A 21,087-nucleotide genomic window follows, 5' to 3' on the forward strand; every position below is an offset into this window, starting at 1 on the left:
TTATTTTGGGCAGTAATGTTAAATTAATTATTATATATACATACAGGCATACAACCGTTGCATTAGCTCTGATTATAGCTTATTACACATAGCCGTTGTAATTGAGTGAACCGTTGCAATAATAGAATATTGACCGTCGCATTAGCTAAACGTCTAATACAACGGTTGTGGTAAGGCCGTTGCATTAGAGCTAATTTCCGTTGCATTAGCTCTGATGCAACGCCAGCGGATGCAACGGTTGTGAGACGTTGCATCAGGTCTAATACGACGGTTTTTAGGCTCTAATGCAACGGGAAATGGCGTTGCATTAGCTCGGAAACGTAGTAGTTATATATTAACAAGATTAGGCCTTAAAATTGTTAAACATATACAGTAGGTCAATTATAGATTCAAGATTTACATACAAGATTCGCAAATATTTAATTTAACATCATAAAAATTACAAATGTTGCATTCGAAAAACTAAAACCTCCAAAAAGTCATAGCTAGTTAGGTTTCGAACTTGGGAATTCTGGGTTCGACATCAAATGTATGATTTTTGTCAAAATTTAAAAACGTTGTTTACATGCGAAATTCACTATAAAAACATAAATTTCGACCATTATTGACAAAACTGCCGAAATATCTTGCGAACATATAATCAAATAATCGCACGAATTTTCAATTAATTACATACACGAAATTAATCACCCCTTTAAATCATTGCAAATTTATAAAATTTAATCCATGTTAACTATAATTGATTATGGAATTAATTAGAGGCTCGTGATACCACTGTAAGATTATGAATAATATAAGCAATATAATTCATGCGGAAAAACCATAAATCCAGAAATCCAAATTAATTGTCACATAGTCAATTAGCATAATTTAGTATACATTCAATGTGATGCGTGCCTTCCCTAGCTGCTCCCGAACCGAACAAGAACAAGTACAGGACTCCAAATATCGTCCCTCCATAGATAGTCCACGTCACTTTCAGATCTGCCTTAGATTCAACCAACTAGAATATTCTCTAAGGTTTTATGTGCACTCGGGAAACTCATAATGGTGATAGGCAAGTATTAAATTCTCCCTTGAATTTAAGGTGTTGGAATAGCTTAATAAATTGTGATCATGAACCACATATTTATAGGGTAGAAATAAGGAATTACAATCCTACTCGAATTCAATTAACTAAATCTATTAGGACTCTAGTTAATTAATAATATTAGAATTCTAGGGACAATCAAATACTAAGTATTTCAGATTTACCGTTAATGTCTAATTTTAGTGGATTTAGGAAAACTATAACTTGTGGCCCAAACTACTTGATGCGCAAGTAGCTTGGCACACCAGCTTGCTTAGCATGCAAGCAACCGGCCGGCCAAAACCTTGCAGCGTGTGGCCTAAGCCCACGTTGCTTCGCTATGCTTGGCGACAACCCACAATACGCGGCCCATGAGCTGGGCGCTGCTGCTCTTGCTCGGCCCAAGCATGCTTGCTCCGCGCGGGCTTGCTTGGCGCTGGGCCTGGCGCTTGCGCTGGGCCTTGCGACTCGCAAGCTCGTTCGTCGAGCATTCGCACGTCGCGCTTCCGATTCGTTTTCCAATTCCGGAATGTATTTCCGATTCGAACAATATTTATGTTTTCGTTAATATTTCCGATTCCGACAATATTTTCCGATTCCGATTATATATTCGATTCCGGTAATATTTCCATTTCCAGCAATTTTTTCCGATTCCGGCAATATTTTCTATTTCCGATAATATTTTCCAATACGAATCATGTTTCTGTTTCCGGCAACATCTACGACTTGGATAATATATATATTTCCGTCATGAACCATATTTCCGTTTCCGGCAATATCATCATTTCCGAAGTATTCTTTATTTTTCCTTTTGACGATTTCAGCTCCCACTGGAACCGAGATTTGTAGTTTCCGAATGTTCATAAATGGAGTACTTGATGAATAATATTCACTTAAATACTTGATCCATTCACGTACTATTTGTGTGACCCTACGGGTTCAGTCAAGAGTAAGTTGTGGATTAATATTATTAATTCCACTTGAACTGAAGCGGCCTCTAGCTAGGCTTTCAGTTCACCTGCTCTCACTGAATTATTAACTTGTTTTATTAATACTGAACCGCATTTATTAGACTTAGCATTGAATGCATACTTGGACCAAGGGCATTATTTCCTTCAGTTGTCTCTTGAATAAACTGACCTCCGAGGTAGGAGGGTGTATAGTATAGGTTTATGTGGTAGAGTTGCATCTAAATGGAGGTGAAGACGATGATGGTGTCATTGTGGGTGTGCTATCAATAAACTAATTTCCGGGTTTGGAAATTGAGAAGTTTTATGTAGACATGTTAAATCCTAAAGGGTTAATGAGTTATATTATGTCAAACTCACACTTGAACCCGATCTCCAGGTGGGAGATTGTTGGGGTTTGATGTAGTGTGGAGATGGGTTTGATGGGAAACAAAGGCATAAGGAGAGGCTTGGAAGGTGGAAGAAAGGTTAGGTAAGAAAATCCAGCGGGGCCGCTTGGTTTCCAGTGGGCATTGCAGTTGCAAATTTCTTCTTCCTTGCGTGATCAAGCGGGTGGCCTAGCGGGCCCACTGGTTTTCGCGCCGGATGTTGCTAGTTTTATCTCTTTATGTTTTGATCAAGAGACATGGCTTGTTTTTTATGACCCTTGGATTGTAATGTTTACCCTAGCACTATATATACTCATTGTAAGCATTCTAATTAAAGTGTGGTGAGAGAAAGAGAGCAAAGATGTAACCTCATGTAAGCTCATACACTTAGGGTTAAGAGAGGGAGAGTTTGAGGGGGAACTTTCATGGTTGAAGAAAGGTTCCAAATCTTTGTTGTTTATCATCATCATGTTATTCATAGTGGATTGGTGGGTTTTCTTCCGATACTCGGGTTCCCACGGTAAATTTTCTTGCCTCCATTTTCATGCTTGGTTTGCTTGCTTAATTTGTTCCTCGTAATTGTTAATCGTTGTTAATCACATACGAGTTAGTGCTACACGGTGTTCCGCTATCCCCATAAAAAATGACTAATTGAAAGAGAAGGGGCATTAAAAGAGAAAATAAACAAGAGAGTAAATGAGCTAATTAGTTAACTGAGCTAATGTCCGTTAGTCGGGAAGGACATCTAATATATTTTCACAAATCTTATTTGATGCAATTCTGAAAACATGAGGATATTTTTTGCATTTCGTTTAATCTCATGGGCATTTCATGAAATAATAATAATAACAATAATAATAATAATAATAATAATAATAATAATTAATATTATTATTATTATTAACAAAATAATAATAATAATAATAATAGTAATAATAGTAATATTATTATTTTTATTTTTATTTTATTAAATGTATAAAACTGAAATAAACTTAAATTAACTGAACTTAGGCTCCGTTTCATTTGACTTATTTTGTCTGAACTTATATTATCTGAACTTATTTTGTCTGAAAAACTTAATAATTTGTCTGAAATAAGTTAAATCGAACAGAACATACCTTAAACTTAAATTGAACTTAAATGAATATTGAATTGAATTGTGTTCAAAAAAAGGACTGATAATAAATAATTGCGAATCTTTTAGGATTTATAATAAATAATTGCGAATTTGCGACTGTATTATTTAGGAGTTATAGTTCCAATTTTTGATAATTTTTACAACCGCTTTTCCATTGTTTACTATTTCCTACTTTCATGTGGCCTTATATAATAGAGATAAACAATTTCATTTGTTGAGACTTTAATACCCACTTGCTTTTTTATATTTCTTTATTATCGACTATACCACTTACATTATTATTACTCCATATATTAAATTCAACTAAATTTCCTTACTATTTACTCCCTCCGTCACTTAATACTCGCACCGGTTTCCTTTTTTCGGCCGTCCCTTAATACTTGCACCGTTTCTATAAAAGGAAATCTTTACCAATATTACATTATTTTTCACACTTAACTACTAACCCACCTACGCCTCTACTCTTTACAAAAAATTATTTAAAAATTCACACCCCCCACTAACCACACCCCACCCCTTACACATTTCCCACTAACTATATTAAAAAAAACCTCACTATAAACTAACACCCATTAAATTAATAATTCAATTAACGTGTCTTAAATTTGCACTGATCAAACCAGTGCGAGTATTAAGGGACGTTAGGAGTACTTCGTATATCGTTCAGGTAACCTCTTAACAAAATACGGTTGAATAAAAGAGCATGGCCTAATTAATTAACATGCAGGCATCCCTTATCATCTCCCACAAGGCCACAACCAAAGAGGCCATTCTACTTTTTCGATTGTTTAAACTTTAAAGACAGTCATTTGCTAAGTGCTAACCTAACTCAATTTTAAATAATTGCCATCTTTCTCTCTGTTTCACTCATCCCAAATTCTCCATGGTTCACTTCTCTATAGCTCCCAAAATTATTAAACCATAGAAATACGTTAATAAAACCTTTCAAATTATGTAACTTTAAGCTTGTTTTATTATGCCTTTGATCTCCCAAAATATTTTTTAAAAACGTTTGTGATTTCTATCTAGACATTATGGTTATGTCTGTCTAGTTTTAAGTTTAATCTTGCTCAATTGTTGTTCGTGGTGGCTCATTTTCAGACGAAGCCTTGAAATAAACTTTATAAAAACCACCAAATTATGTAACCCAAGGTTTTGGATCCTCTAGAGTTCTGAAATAACTCTATAAGGTAGAGTTTGAGCATATTAACCATTGAATGAAAAATCAGTGGTTTATATATTATCTTTCCAAAATTCTCCATATTTTTTCTATCAATATGAGCCATTGATTTTAAAATGTATGGTTTAGATACAACTCTATCTTGTAGAGTTTTATTAAAACTCTAGAGGATCCGTACTCGTAAACCAATAATTCCTTATTTTCCTTTCCCAAAATAAACATTAAAAAAAATCCAAAAATAATTTCTAGTGTTTATTTAAAGTGTTTATTTAAGAAAAATATTTTTAGTAAAATGAACCAAGTTCCAGAGCCACCGGCTGAAGTGCCGGTATCGGTGCCTCAGACACCAAATGAAACACCACCGCCGCTGCTCCCGCGTAGAGGAGTTGACTCACTGTCGTACAAGCAGTCGCCGTTACCAAAATGCAACTGCCTCCCTGAGGGCCCGTTTGGATTTGGATCGGGTCCTGCCTCCGTCACTGATGTCTCCAAAACTCCTGACGTCACTCTCACCCGTAAGGTAACTCATATAGGCCCTCTCGTTAATTGCTGCTTTTTTTTCGATCAATTTTCTGATCGAAATTGCTTGTATTGATTTGTTGTACTAACACATGAAAGTGAATTTTGCATTTGAAAAATATTTTTCTAAACATTCTTCATAGTAAATTTTACTCAAGGGCGGGGGCAAACTAAATGGGCCATGTGCGATTTTAATATATCTAAAGTGTCAAATAACAATTTAAACATAAAAAATAAACATAATCTGATAAATAAATTAAGAAGAGGAAGATATGACAACACCGGATTGGCGAATTACTGCAAAGCGAAAACTTGAAAAGGATTAAAGCCTTAAACATTCTTTTATTTTTGGTGTATCACCCGCTTCACCCTTAGGGCTAATTCGGATTCGGGGCAAGTTCTGAGTGGATAGGTTTCAGTCCCCTTCCAATTGTTGTTGCGGGAGATCGAACACGGGGTCCTTTCTACCAAGTTCAGCCTCATTCATCACTGAACCAACAAGCATATTGGTTTAGCCTTAAACATTCTTTAAATCTATGAAAATTTAAATAACCCCTGATAATCAAAACAACACAAAAATTGAGAAATATTTTAAAAAAAAACTACTGCTCTTGATTCGAACGCGGGTCCTTTGGGTCATATAGCTTGTCACTCAACCATCGCACTGTACGATTTTCTTTATCTCAGTAGAATAACTTAAATACATATTAAAATTTTAGGGCTCTGTGTTGTCGCCCTGGTAGCATCGCCCCAGCGCCGCCCCTGATTTTACTTCCCACTACGTATCATAAACCAAGCGACTCCTTAAAGTTTTACTTCCCACGTCAAAATTAAAATGTTCTATTTGAACATTTATGAGACATTCATGGTCAAAATATGGATAAATTGTTTTTTACCATCAAAAAAATCAAAAATTTATTTTTTACCACCTAAAAAACTAAACCTCATGTCTTATATGTGACCAGCCACACCATCAACTTGATGGTGTGGCGTCTTCACACTTATAAATAAGCCAACTGTCTTTAAAGTCCATCGGGTTAGTTAACGGAATACTCGGAAGTGAGTAGCTTCAAACCTTTCCCCCTTTTTGGAATTAGAAAAGCTCCAACCAAAAGCAAAAGTAACACCAGCGTAGAAAATAAAGTAACACCAGTCTATACAAGGAACCTCTAACATGAAACTTCAATAATAAAAAAAAAATATAACGTCGAATATAATGTATAAGTAACACCAGCATAGAAAGTCAAGTAACACCAGTCTATATAAGGAACCTCTAACATGAAATTGAAGAAAATGCAGTAAAAAAAAAGTAACACCAACATAGAAAATCATGTAACACAAGTCTATAACAGGAACCTCTAACATGAAATTGAAGAACTTGCGATAAAAAATAAAAGTAACAATGAATATAATGTATAAGTAACACCAGCATATAAAGTCAAGTAACATCAGTCTATACAAGGAACCTCTAACATAAAATTGAATAAACTACAATAAAACAAGAAAAGTAACAACGAATACAATGTATAAATAACACAAGCATAGAAAGTCAAGTAACAATGGTCTATACAAGGAACCTCTAATACGAACCTACAATAAAGCAAGAAAAGTAACAACGGTTACAATGTATAAATAACACCAGCATAGAAAGTCAAGTAACATCAGTCTATGCAATGAACTTCTAACATGAAGTTTAAGAAACTGCAATAAAACAAGAAAAGTAACAAGGAATACAATATATAAGTAACACCAGCATAGAAAGTCAAGTAACACCGGTCTATACAAGGAACCTCTTACACGAAATTGAAGAAACTACTGTAAAACACAAAAAAGGTAACAGCGAATACAATTTATAAGTAACACCAACATAGAAAGTCAAGTAACACTAGTCAATAACCTTTTCCATAGTAGTTGCGCGCGTCACACCAACAATTTGATGGTGTGGCTGGTCACGCAGGAGACACGTTGAAAACTAAAAACTGTATTTTACAACCTAAAAAATGGAAAAATAGATGAAAATGTTATGTGGGAGGTTACAATAACAGTAATATTCCTAATATGTTATATTCTTCCAAGATTTCATGTATTTAACTCTCTTCTCTTCCCCTGCTTCCTTATCTTCCATGAATTCACATAATTTGCACCATCATTAATTCACAAAATTGACAAACTTCAATGGTAGTAAAGAGAGAAGGGTGAAAGAGTTAAAGAAAATAACACAAGGAAAAATTGGAGAGAAATTGAATTAGATAGCCACACATAAAGGTTTGACCTATTTTACTGTTTTCATGTGGTAAAAACAAGTTTTTTTTTTTTGACGTGGTAAACTACAAGTTTTAGCTTTTTAGGTGGTAAAAAAATTCCGATTTTTGTAGGTGGTAAAACACAATTTGTCCTCAAAATATAGCAACTAAATAAAATGAAGTACAAACACCAGCCAAAGTCCTCAGAACTCTTCCTTCTTAGTAAAAGTCTTTGCAATTCTCATCTATCTCTATTATATAAAGATATGACTTAGTGGTGTAAATATTGACGGTCTATTTTACCTTTATTATCATTAAAAAAAAATTAAACACAATTTTTTTTATATTACAATATACTCCGTAAAAGGGAATTAAATAAAAAGGATATGTACTCCATATGTTCCAAAATAATTGTCATGAATCTTTTTTTTTTTTACACATTTCCCACTTTTCATAAATCATAAATCATGATTGCTTTTTTCTTGTGCTTGCTTGATGGAGGTGCTTTTGTAGTTGTAGCCTTTGGGTGTGAAGCAGGAAGGACCGTCTAGTAGTTCCTCGAGCCAAGATTCCCCGAATAGCACATCATAATTAGTTGGTATGTCAATGACCATGAACTCATCTTGGTTGTGGTAGGACCCAACAAAGAAGACTAGCTCCAGGATCCCCAGGATTTTGTATGTAACGCCATGAAGCTTGATTGTTTGTTCCAGCATTATATCGTACTCGGTGAAGCCTATTCCTTGAGAATTGAAAGGGGATAAATGTTCACTTGGATGTCTGAGGTTACCCGAGGCTTGGGGATCACCCAGTCTTGAAGGTGCGGCATTAGATGGTGGAAGATTGGGACCACCAATTCAAAAGATGAATTGTACATTGTAGAAATCAGGTTACATGGGAAACATCTTCCTCATCTCCGCAATCCTGGGAGATGGCTAGGACCGATGGTGATTGCTTGGCCCCTGGAGGCAAATGTAGTGTCTTGTTGTCCACCATGTTTTAGATTAGATGCTTAAGCTTGAAACAGTTTTCAATGTCATGCCCATTTCCCTGGTGGAACTTGCAATACGCATTCGGGTCCCAACTTTTGGATCTTTTGTCAGCTAGAGGATCCTCGGTTGGATCGTTAGGAGTAATCAATTGTTTCTCTGCCAGCCGGTCGAAAGTGTCTGAATAGGACATTCCCAGGTTAGTGAAAACCTTCTGGGGCCTGCTCTGGAAGTTGCATTGATTAGTGTTATTTTTGTTGAAATTGCTTGCCTTTTGGACCTGACCTTGAGGAGCTTCTAAAGTGTTAACGTCGTGGACCTTGGATGTTGTTTCGGCCTTCTTACTTTTCCACTTTTCAGCTTGTGGAGTTGGTGCCGTGGGTGCTTTCAAGAGATCATCTTCAATGTCGACCCCAATGTCATAGGTCCTCTTGAAGCTTTCCAGGCCTAGATATTTCATATGGGTGTTGTATTTTGGTAAAGAACGGCAATGAAGATCTTGACCAACTCCCTATCAGACGGTCGGGTTACCATTTGAGAGGCTATTTCTCTCCATCAGTTGAGGTAATTGGTAAAACCCTCCCGGTGCCCTTGTCTAAGCATCTCTAGCTCTCGGAGAGTTTTTTGCAATTGTATGTTCGGCTAGTATTGTTCCGTGAAAGCATGGGCTACTGCATCCCAAGTGTTAGTCTCATGATCTTTGAGGGAATAGTACCATTTCTGGCAGACTAGTTCCAAGGACATAGGGAACACCACGGGTATAGGTCATGATCAACCCCCTTGATTTCCATGGTGGCTCTGAAGTTCTTGAGATGATATTTGGGGTTGTTTGTTGATTTGAACTTAGGGATATCATTGGCAGAGAACTTGTCGGGAAAATTGGCCTTCCCCTTGAGATCATCCTTCACCTAGGTGTCGAAGTAGTTTTCCCTGTTGGTTACCTTGTTGACCATTCTTTCGATCTTCTTATTAAGATCAACTGGAACTGCACTTTGTTCCACGCCACCCAGCCAATTACTCACAAGTTCCAAGTTCGTATTGAGACTGGCTACGGCTACCACGAGCTGGGTAATCTGATCAGCGGTTGCCATTGGTTCTTGAATTGGTTCTAAAAAAGGGTTCGAAGTTTGATTTGTTGAAGATGGACTTGCTGTCTGTTCGATGCCGGCTATAAGGGAGGTTAGGGCTGATGGAGCTCTCTTCAGTCTCTCTCCTTTTCGACGAACCCACAAAATCCTTCGATTCCTTCTGAAACACATGACACGACATGACTTTAGAACTTGGACTTTCCGACACATGACATGATATGCATGCAGATGAATGAGACCTAGACTGACTCTAACTGCCACTCCGAAGATTCGGTATTTTGGAAATTGTACTTGTATTGGGATTTGCAACCCATTGGAAATATTTCAGAGGAGTTTCAACCTATTGGATCTGGTACTTGTATTAGGATTTACAACCCATTGGAAATGTTTGTAGAGGAGCTTCATTTTTTTCTGAAGGCTACATTCTTTGGAATAGGAATTTGAAATATTTTAGGGGGATTTCAACCCGACAATAGAACTTGGAATATTTAAGGCTGGGAATTTCAACCCGGCATTTGAACTTGTAATATTTCAGGGGAGTTTCAATCCGACAATAGAACTTGGAATATTTTAGGGGAATTTCAATTCGGCGTTTGAACTTGGAATATTTTAGGGGGATTTCAACCCGACAATAGAACTTGGAATACTTTAGGGGGATTTCAACCCGACAATAGAACTTGGAATATTTTAGGGGAATTTCAACCCGACAATATAACTTGGAATACTTGAGGGGGATTTCAACCCGAAAATATAACTTGGAATATTTTAGGGGAAATTCAACCCAACATTAGAACTTGGAATATTTTAGGGGGATTTTAACTCGACAATAGAACTCGGAATATTTTGGGGGAATTTCAACCCGTTGGAGGAGATTGAATTTTGCATTATTTCTAGGGATTTTCAACCCATTGGAATTTTGTATTGTTTCTAGGAATTTTCAACCCAACGGTAATTTTTGGATTTTGTATTATTTCTAGGGATTTTCAACCCATTGGAATTGTTTTTTGAATTTGGATGGGGTTTGAATTATTTCAAGGGATATTCAACCCATTGTAATCGAATTTGTATTATTTCTAGGGGATTTCAACCCATTCGGAAATTGAATTTGTATAATTTCAAGGAGTTTTCAACCCGTGGGAAATTGAATTTGTATTATTTCAAAGGGTTTTCTACCCATGGGAATTGAATTTTGTATTATTTCTAGGGAATTTCAACCCATGAGAATTGAATTTTGTATTATTTCTAGGGAATTTAAACCCATGGGAATTGAATTTTGTATTATTTCTAGGTAATTTCAACCCATTGGGATTGTTTTTGAACTTGTATTTGAGAGTAATGGTTTGCTAATATCTTTGTAACTTGAAATTGAATTTGAAACTTTAATTTGATTGGAAACTTGAATTTGGAATTTGAAGAAGGAAGCTTTTTGTATAGAAGATGAGACCTTGAAGATTTGAATTTAAAATTTGAAGGTTTTGGAATTTGAAAATCCGACATTACGCCATTATGGATTTGGAAATTTGAACTTAGGGTTTTGAACATAGGACTTGGATTTGAAATCTTGACTCGGAAATCCGGCATTATGACGCCTTTTGGATTTTTTGAAATTTAGATTTGGAAATTAGACTCGGAAATCCGGCATTATGACGCCGTTTGGATTTTTTAAAATTTGGAGCTGGAAATTTTACTAGGAAATCCGGCATTATTACGCCGTTGGATTTTGAAATTTGGATTTGGCAATTTGACTTGGAAATCCGGATTATAATGCCGTTGGATTGGATTTTTTGAATTTGGCATTTGTGCGTGAGGCGTGTTTAGGGGTATTTGAATCAAATGGAGTAGCACTCCTAGAATAGCCTAAATCAGTGATTTTAGATGCATGAGGTTTGAATGATGCTCCTAGGGGTAAGGTTTTCTAGTTGGAGGCTAATGGTTTTGGTAAAGCTAGAACTCGGGGTTAGCCATTCACGTGTGTAAAGACGCCCACACATTGCACAAATAGAACGTTGTCACACTAGCATGAATATGAATGCGACATGCAAAGTTCTCAACCTAAGGTCGGTCTAAGTTTTGTATGATGCAAGTGGTTGGCTTAGGAGGCAAAAGGTCCTTGACTGAAAGGCGGATCCGGTAACAAAGCACCTCTACCCAAGGGATGTGTTTGTTGGCGGACGACCTCCATGCAAGATGTCGGGAACATCAAATAAATGTCAAGGTTCAGTGGGCTCGGAAGTGGTCAAACAATTTGGTCGGGAGCCGTATGGAGAGTGACCACTCCTTTACCACCGGGGCTAGCCCGAATGTAGAACATATTCGTACGGGCGAAGGTAGAAATTCATTTTACACAAATAGTATTTTCGAAAAACATGCATGAGATGCCTAGAATCACAATTGTATTTGAATTTTGTATTTAAAAGGCCTACCTTTCGGCGTTCGTTCTCGAAGTTTGGGAGCGCTCTTTCGAAGTTCAAAATTTGAGCTAAACTCCCATTCGAACTTTGGGAAGAATGGGCAAAGGGCCACTGGAAGCCACTGCACCAAGTCCATTCAACAGGGCAAGACGATGCACCAGCTCCCAGCGCTCCTGCCTGCGCTCAGCGCTTGAGCGTGGCAGTTTGCTCAACATTGCATTTGAAGTATAAGATTCCCCAGTGGAGTCGCTAGATTGTAGGGTTTTTTTTTATTTTTCTCTTGTAGTGGTATTTTTCGTATTTCGTATAGCTTGTACATTGAATTTTGTACGTAAGTTATGAGAGCTTGATGAATCTTGTTTAAGACTCACCAAGCTCTCTAACTTGTTCAATTTGTCAAGTGTGTGATCAACTAAATTTGACTTGATCTTCTCAATACCACCCTTAAAAGGGGAGCCAAATTCTAGGTTCACACAAGTGATGTAATTGAATTTTGAAGATAGAAAAATCAAAGCTCAAAATATAAGAAAGTGCGCAAAATAACCATATGGCTTTCAAAATATTGAACATTGACGGACTCGCCACCAAACAAATTAAGGGTCCCATTTGGAAGGACAAAAGTTGACTCTTTTTGGACAAGGCATTGAATCTTGAAACTGAATGTGTGAGATTCGGGTACGGGAGAGAATCGCTTATTTTGATAGGCTTTAGAAACACATTTAAACACACGACAAGGATTGTTTTGCGAAATACTAATCATGGCACTAGGTTGGTTGAATCATGCATTTAGATACATTGAAATTGCTACTTGTACGTGTTCACTTTGCTTTAAAGTTAATTCAAGGAACCTAAGGCCGGTTTGTCCAAAAATTATCTTTGATAAGCGTGATGTAACCTTTTGTATATTGTTGTATTTAGCATGTTGGGTGATGAAAGAAATAACCACGTAAAGCATCATCACAAATAGAAAAGGAATTATTGAAATGCGTACAACACCGTTTAAGTGCAAAACCACATCGCCTTGAAAAGGCGAGTAAAGGTTGCGTTATTGAAATTGCGATATTGAAATTGCGATATTTAAATTGCGGTATTGAAAGTGCGGAATTGAAAGTGCGGTATTGAAATTGCGGTATTGAAATTGCGATATTGAAAGTACGATATTGAAATAGTACTATAGTTTTGAAATCCGAACGCCAAGAAACTTCTTAATAATAGTTGCGCCCGACATGGATTCAATTCTCTAAAAATCTTAACTTTAGATGAGTTTCTTATCTTGAAGTATCATTGATTTGGAATATCAAAATAGAACTTGAAATAGAACTTGAACTTGAATATAGAACTTTAATATTGAAATTAGGAACCTTGGTTCTTAAAGATTAGACCTTTTCATGTTAAAAGGCCTCACCTTTAATATGCTCCATGACTTGAAATTGATTCTAGTTTAAAGAGAAGTTGATCTCATTTAAATATCATTGAATATTGAACATAGAAATTTGGATGTTCATGTGTTCTAGTTTGGAAAAGGGTTTGCACTTTTCCAAACATCCTTGAACTTGCATAAAGTTAAAGATTTTTGAAGATTAGAATGATGATTGTTGTAAGGAACACTTTCAAGAATGAAAGCCTCAACTTACTAATCATATTTTTTGAAAAAAAAAGCATAAAGATTGAGACTTGAAACTTGTAAAGGGAGTTTTGAAGATCATTTGAGGGGGGTTTCAAGTATGAAATCCCCTCAAAGATTACTCCTTTTGAGACATTTCCTAGTTCAAGTGAGTATGAACATCACAAGAACATCATAGGATTAGTAAACTTGAAATAAGAAAGGTAGAAAGTTGGATTAAATCATGGTGATTTGTATTAGTGATTCGGTTTTACCTTGTTAGGTTTAGGCTAGATTTTCGATTTTTACTCCCAATTGCTTTGATGTTTGGAAAAATTGTAGGAAAATTTGAAGGTTTTTGAAGATTGATTTTGTGTTTGAATTTAAGAGGGAAAATGTGTATTACGACGTTGTATTAAATTCTCCTCCTCCAAATATGGTGGAAATAAAGGGTTTAAATAGGGGCTGTCAGGCGCTGCTGACGTGACGCATGTGTCGCCAAAAGAAGGACGATGACGCCGTCCTTCTTGTACCGGGGGGATTGTACCTTTGTACGATCTTGGAGCGTAGTGTTTTCTTGGAGGTTAAGGCAAGAATTTGCGACTAAAAACCCACCTTTTGAATTCGGGATTTGTATTTGGACTTGGTTTTACGGGACGGGGCCCTGCATGCTCGGTTTTGTAGGTCGGCGCCCGATTTTGGATTGCTTAATGGCATTTTGATTGGAATGGCCTTTTAAAACCAATGGAGAGCTCCATTGGGTGAGATTGTGTTTGGATTTTGAACATGAATTTTGGAAATTGAATTTTGTACCGAGTTTTGAAATGGGAAAGGGCTCGGATATTGGACTTTGGATTTTGGAATACATCTTAGCAATTGGGACTTCCGCACGGAGTTGTACCAACCACCTAGCAAGGATAATGGTTTCGTCATCATCCCATTAGGGGAGACACGAATTAGGTGTCTACAGCTGCGTAATTCAGGTACTATCATTAACCGTTATCACGGTGGCGGTAATATTCTATTAATTCCTTTATTTAAGTTTAAAAATAGTTTTATAAAAGCAAAGAATTATTAGGGTGTTACAAAGTGGTATCAGAACTTTAGTTTAAGTGATGTTTTGCACTTATTAATATTGCAAGTTGGTAATTCCTTAAACTACGATTTAAAATAGTTAATTGATAGTAATTCATACTATTTATGTGGTTTGCGGAACTTTAGGTTGAATTTAAAAAAAATTTATTTTCCTAAAGTCAAAAAGATAATTCTGAGTACACAATATTTTGAAAGTCAAATTTCAGGATCATTTAAAAGTAAATAAGGATTTTAATCATTTATTTATAAATTCCGAAAATTAAGATTTAATTTCGAAATTGAACTTAAATTTTTCCGAAAATTTTCTTCAAAAGTCCGAATTTTTTTTCCCTATTTAATTGGAATAATTCAAATAAATCGATTTTAGTTTCAAATTTTAACATTTACATTTTGAATATTTATTAATAATTTTCGAATTAATTTTAAATAATTTCGATTATATAGGAGTTATTTCTTAATTATTTTTGGAAATTAATATTTATTCTAAGTGAGCAATGGGTAGTTTAAGAAGGGCATATTTAGATTAAGTATGCACTTTAAGTGTCTTTTAATTCAAATATGTGCTAAGTGTTTACTTTTTTGAATTGATTGAACTTTTAACATGATTTATTATGCTTTATGTGATTAAATACATCATGATTCATGTTAATCATATACTTGTCCATTGAATTTTTTTAAGCTTTCAAGCTTAATTTATTTCTCTTGGTGGTTGGTTTTATGGGAACACGTTAGTAAGAAATTTTAAGTTGTGTATTTCAGGATTTGAGATGTTGCCTTCAAAGTTTCCAACCTAGATACTTAGAGAAACTTGAGGATGAGACTCCATACTTGTATACTCCATACTTGTATGTGAAGAAGATCGAATTTGGGTGTAACTACTTAGCTGAGATTAAAAATTTACCACACTTGAGGAAAGTAGATGTCATAGCTACAACAATTGTGCATTGTTTTCCACATAGGGCACCATACATTGAGTTTAAGGCTAAGCTTAGTGATATTAATTTTGAGGATGGTACACCTAATTGGGTGAAATATGGTAATGGAGATGGTAGATGGAGGTATGATACTGAGATCATGACTTCTCTCATTGAAATAGCAGAAAGGTGCTATGAAGATGGTACATTTGTTGTGGGATTAGGTCTGGGTGACATAAATTATACACCTGAAGGAAATAATTCCCTAATCCAAGTTTGCATTTAATGCATTTCATGCTAAATATAATAAATGCGGTTTAGTATTAATTAAGAAAGTTAATTATTCAGTGTGATCAAGTGATCTGAATGTCTAGCTAGATGTCGCTTCAGTTCAAGTGAATTAATGTTATTAATATCACAACTTACTCTTGACTGAAACCGTAGGGTCACACAAATAGTAGGTGAACATATGAACTATTTAGGTGAATATTATATTCAGTAAATACTCTAATTATGGGTATTCGAAAATGACGGATGGTTGTTTCAGTGGGAGCTAAACAAACTGTCAAAAGGCAAAGAAAGAATATTTTCCGGAAATGAAGATATTACCGGAAACGGAAATATGGTTCATAACGAAAATATAAATATTATCGAAGTCGAAGATATTGCCAAAAACGGAAATATGGTTCGTATCGGAAATATTATTGGAAATAGAAATATTGTCGGAATCGGAAATATAACCAGAAACGGAAATATTACCGGAATTGGAAATATTGTCGAAATCGGAAATATTTTCGGAATCTGAAATATTATCAGAAACGTAAATATTGTTCGAATCGGAAATAAATTCCGGGATCGGCCCATCGCTCGATGAGCCAAACCGCAAGTGAATCGCAGCACGCTAGGCAACAAGGCCCAGCGCACAGCAATGCATGCCAAGCCATAAGGCCAAGCACACAAAGCTACACGCCAGGCCCAGCAACCCAGCGCGCGTGCATGGCTGGAGCTGGCAAGCGTTGCGTTGGGCAGCGCACAGGGCCGACCATTGGGAGGTCTGGTCGGACCTATGGCACAAGGCCCCAAAGTTTTGGGGGCCCAAAAAAAACGCATGTTGGATTAAATCTTAAAAAAAAACGCACGTCTTTTTCAGTTCTTCCCTTCCCCGTGAATTCTTGAAACAGTTAATCATGGAACCCAAAAATAACTCTTCAAATTCTCTCTCCTTCCCATGGTTTGATTTCCAAAAAGTAATCAATTAATTTTCTTAATTCCCTTAATTATCTCTCCTAAAAATACTCTAATTGACTGAAATATTCACCTACCTTTTCTGCAATTATGAAACTGCTGTTCATCTTCTTTATTCCTTATCAATCCATTTTCTCAAAAACCCACCTAAAATCATGGTGTTCGATGGATAAATTTCTTATAGTATATGTATCAAGTCATAAAGATCTCTCAAGTGTCATCTGCAAGTTCGAATTTTTTCAATTCAAAGAAGGGGAAATCGAGAGTATCAATAACTACAATTTGCAGTAATTCTAAGAGGGGAAGCAATCAATTTCTCATCTTTCTTCGTTTGACAAGCCATACATTTAGGTTGTATCTATCTTTCTTAATGGTTTTATATTTGTATTTCTACTGAGTATAATTTTATGTAATTTTAATTTGTTGTTTGATTTTTCAAATGCTGAAATATTGTATTTGTAATTCAGAATGATATTTTGAAAACAATTGATTATGAAGATATAATTGATTATTGTGCTTCAAAGAATGTTAGAAGGATTTGTGTTTCTAAGTAATTAAAGATGTCTTTGGTTTTGTTGAGATATTTTGTCTCTATACATTTGCATTAATATTCTGTTATATAACACTAATATGTTTATAGTTGAAAATTGAGCTCTAAATTTTTTTAGGGGCCTCATATGAACGTTGTTGATAAGCTAGAACAGGGCCACCAAATTGTCGGAGACGGCCCTGGCAGCGCACAAGGCAGGCTTCGAAGCCTTGGTTGTGCATCAAGGCTGGTCATTTTTCTTGCCTTACAAGCAGTCGGCCACCCTAGTGTTTTAGGGTTTTGGTTTTTGTTATATTCCCAAAACTTTCCTAAATTGTTCTAGGATTTTGGATCCTAAAGTTTTTCCTATTTCCCATAAATTCATGGCTTATGGTCATGAATTAAAACGCACAATTCAATACACTTTGCATATCACCTAAAAGTGAGATCCTGAAATCATAAACTTTATTTTATATCCTCGTTGGTACGATCTAAGGCGGATCCAAACGTATTGTTGACTTTCTACGAAGGGACGAAGTTTGGTGTTCTAACTTGTTCTTGTTTGGTTCTGGAGCAGCAAGGGAAGGTACACATCACAAAGTGTGTTCACTAAATTATGCTAAATGATTATGTGCATTTAATTTGGATTCTGGCATTTATGGTTTATTACGCATGACATTAGATTGTTCATAACCTAACAGTGGTATCACGAGCATCTAATTAATTTCATAATCATTTACATTAATATGGATTAATTTTATACATTTGCAAAGAATTAAAGGGGTGAATTAATTTGGTGTAATTAATTGCAAATTCATGCGAATATTTAATTATATGTTTGCGGGATTTTCGGCAGGTTTGTCAATAATGATCGGAATCTTATGTTTTTATAGTGAAGAAATTTATTGTGCTATGTAAAACTAACCAACCAGACACGTAGTTTAGGGTCAACAACTTTAATAAGGTCAATAAAAAATGATTAAAACATTAAAAACCCAATAAAAAACTACGAATTATACTACCAGAATTATGTGTTTTGCAAACTCGGACAGGAGCCAAAACATTTCAGCGTCTGCCGGGACGACGCTACAAATTTCAAAAATTGATCTGTTGAGCGCAAGAAATTTGCAGCGCAACCATGTATACTCAAACGGTCACTAGATCAAAATTACAAAGCAACAAAAATAGCCAGGCACCAGAAATAAACACCGCCTGGCTGCCATGTGCCATAAAAGAACATGTTTGCACTGTCTAGCGCTGGAAAGTTCTTCCGCACGCTCTGCCTATTTCGTGCAATTATTTATGTGCGTTTATTAGTCAAAAATTAATAAGTATAGTGTATAGATTACATAAATTAGTTGTAGTATAATATAAATAATTGCACTTATAAGCCGAATAATTAAGTTCATATAAGGAGTATATTTTTTTTTTTAAAGTAAAAGTTCATATATATATATATATATATATATATATATATTAGTTGAAGTACGGTTAAAGTATAATAAAAATAGTTGCACTTGTTGGAAATAATGCAAAGAAAGAGTTTTGGCATTTTGTGAAAATGTCCCACATTGGTAGAAATGAAAAGTAGGCATTTCAAGTGGAGTATTTAAAGAAAAGGGTTTTGTCCCACATGGAAAGAAAATGAACTTTTCCCTTTGTTTAAATATAGGGAAGTAATGTTTATACTTTGAAGTACTTCCCCAAGTGGTGTGGGCTAGAAGGAGGCATCCCCACGCGCCGCCGCCGCCCGTTCGGTCGGTTCGTGTTCGTGTTCGTGTTCGTGGCACGTGTGCGGTGGGGTGGGGCCTCCTTTTTGGGCCATGATGTAACTGGCGGTCCAGTTATTATGAGACCGTTCAGTTACGTAGCTCACTCCATAACCTTAATGACAGAATCGTAACCGCCGCTTGATTTACGTTAAACGGTCCCTTGATTCTTGCCTGCGTTTTAATCTCCCATTTTAATTCTGATCTTCGGTTTTAATTAAGTTATTAAAAGGTGATTTTCGGTTATAAAATGTTGTTGCTATATAAATCAGTTTTTGGGATCATTTCAAAACACACCGAAAATTCTAACTCTCTTCTCTTCTCTTCACCTACTTTTTGAGCATTATTATGAGTTCCAAATTCCTCCTTAGTTGAGTGCACATTTTGGAGGAACGTTGTGTTAAATTTTGGGGGGCAACGCCATTTACGATTGCACCATAGTCGGGGTGAATTTTTCTTCTAAGACAATATTTTATAACACGTCGTAGCTTTACATACATCAAATATTCGGCCCACATTTTATTATCATTTTCAGATTTTACGGTATCATTTCATGCAGCACTTATGAGCAGAATAATTTATATAGATTAGTTAAAGTATAATACAAATAGTTGCACTTATGAGAAGAATAATTTATATAGATTAGATAAAGTATAATACAATTATTTGCACTTATGAGTAGTTAAGCTATTACATAAATTAGTTATCATTACACAAATAATTACACTTATGACCGATAGTTGAGCTTTCGCTCAATAAATAAATATTAATAATTTTGTTTTAAAAAAGCCGACATCATACTGATTTCAGCACTGCGGGATAGCCATGCAAAACCACCAAAAATGTTGTCTTATAGTCACGAGACCGTCTTTTTTAAACATTTGTATTGGATTCTGATATCTTTCTAACAAGGACTTTTTGCGTTTTACGGCTTAAAAAAATCCAAATTTGTGTTTCACCAACTAAAAATCTCAAACTTTTATTTTACCACCTATTAAAGCAAAGTTAACCGGATTGTTACTGGACCCACTTCAACGGCTAGCATAGCATTTCCCTTATAAAATTCCAAAAGAAAATTAAGTATGTGGTATAATATAAGTTTTTAATTTGTTTAATTTGAAGATTTGAAGTGCAAAAATGGGTGGCGAGAATTTAAGAGTAAAGAAGAAGGTGAAAAATTGAATGAGAAGAAGTAAAAAAGAAAATCGCATAAATTGGGTAAAGAATTGGGGGAAGTAGGTGCAAATTAATGAGCTGAGACCCTCAATAAACTATTCTGAATCTGGCTCGGTTAAAGCTCGTTCAAGTTCGTTTGTTTAATAAATGAGCCTTGAACAACTTCTGAAACTCGTTCAATAAACGAGCTTGAACATGAACGCACGCATGCTCGTTCATTTATGTTCATGAACAAGTTCATCTATTTGTGTTCATAAATAAATTTTCCATACATAATTGTATGATCATAGATAAAAATCGTATTCTGACTTTAATTTTAACAACCAAAATATATCATAGAATAAAAATATTTTGAATTTAAACGGCTAAATTTGTGGACATTCAAAATTATGTTTTCAAATGGTTAAACTTTAAAGTGCAAAGCTCGTTTAAGATAAAAGCTCAATTATGAACTCGACACGGTTAACAAACAAGACGTTCATGAACTGTTTACGAACACAAAATCTCTTAAATGAATCGAGCTTGAATAGATTTTTGAGCTCAGTTGAAAGCTCGGGTTCGAGATCGAGCTCGCCTAAAATAAATAAAGATGAACATGAACAGGGTAATACTCGGCTCGGCTTGTTTGCACCCCAGGGGAAAGCTTAATTGGCGGGCTCCACTAATGGTGCCGTTAACTTTGCCGTTAAAAATGGTAAAATGAACTTTTTATATATATTTTTAGGCAGTAAAACACAATTTCGGATGTTTTCTGGAAGGTAAAACACAAAACTTCCATCTAAC

The 21,087-nt window shown here is 35.5% G+C and overlaps 1 protein-coding gene across 3 annotated transcripts; it reads left to right on the plus strand.

Annotated features, from left to right (window-relative positions):
- Positions 1–4,310: 4,310 nt before the first annotated feature.
- On the plus strand, positions 4,311–18,142 carry LOC110794103 (aquaporin NIP3-1-like). Of its 3 annotated transcripts, none has more exons than XM_056840549.1 (2): positions 4,311–5,243; positions 17,471–18,142. In XM_056840549.1, exons 1-2 carry the CDS (start codon positions 5,016–5,018, stop codon positions 17,486–17,488), a joined length of 246 nt encoding a protein of 81 aa, XP_056696527.1. In that variant the 5' UTR covers positions 4,311–5,015; the 3' UTR covers positions 17,489–18,142. The 3 variants fall into 3 exon arrangements, with proteins under 3 accessions (XP_056696527.1, XP_021854744.2, XP_056696526.1); XM_021999052.2 differs by having other exon boundaries at positions 17,499–18,142; XM_056840548.1 differs by having other exon boundaries at positions 17,530–18,142.
- The last annotated feature ends 2,945 nt before the right edge of the window (positions 18,143–21,087 follow it).

The sequence above is a fragment of the Spinacia oleracea genome, chromosome 3, assembly GCF_020520425.1.
Source record: "Spinacia oleracea cultivar Varoflay chromosome 3, BTI_SOV_V1, whole genome shotgun sequence".
Taxonomy (NCBI): domain Eukaryota; kingdom Viridiplantae; phylum Streptophyta; class Magnoliopsida; order Caryophyllales; family Amaranthaceae; genus Spinacia; species Spinacia oleracea.

Bases quoted from the DNA above. Each gene is read 5' to 3' on its own strand.
- LOC110794103 (XM_021999052.2), top strand. From the start codon at position 5,016: ATGAACCAAGTTCCAGAGCCACCGGCTGAAGTGCCGGTATCGGTGCCT. The intron at 5,244-17,498 runs GTAACTCATATA...AAATTTTTTTAG, and splicing joins ACGTCACTCTCACCCGTAAG to GGGCCTCATATGAACGTTGT.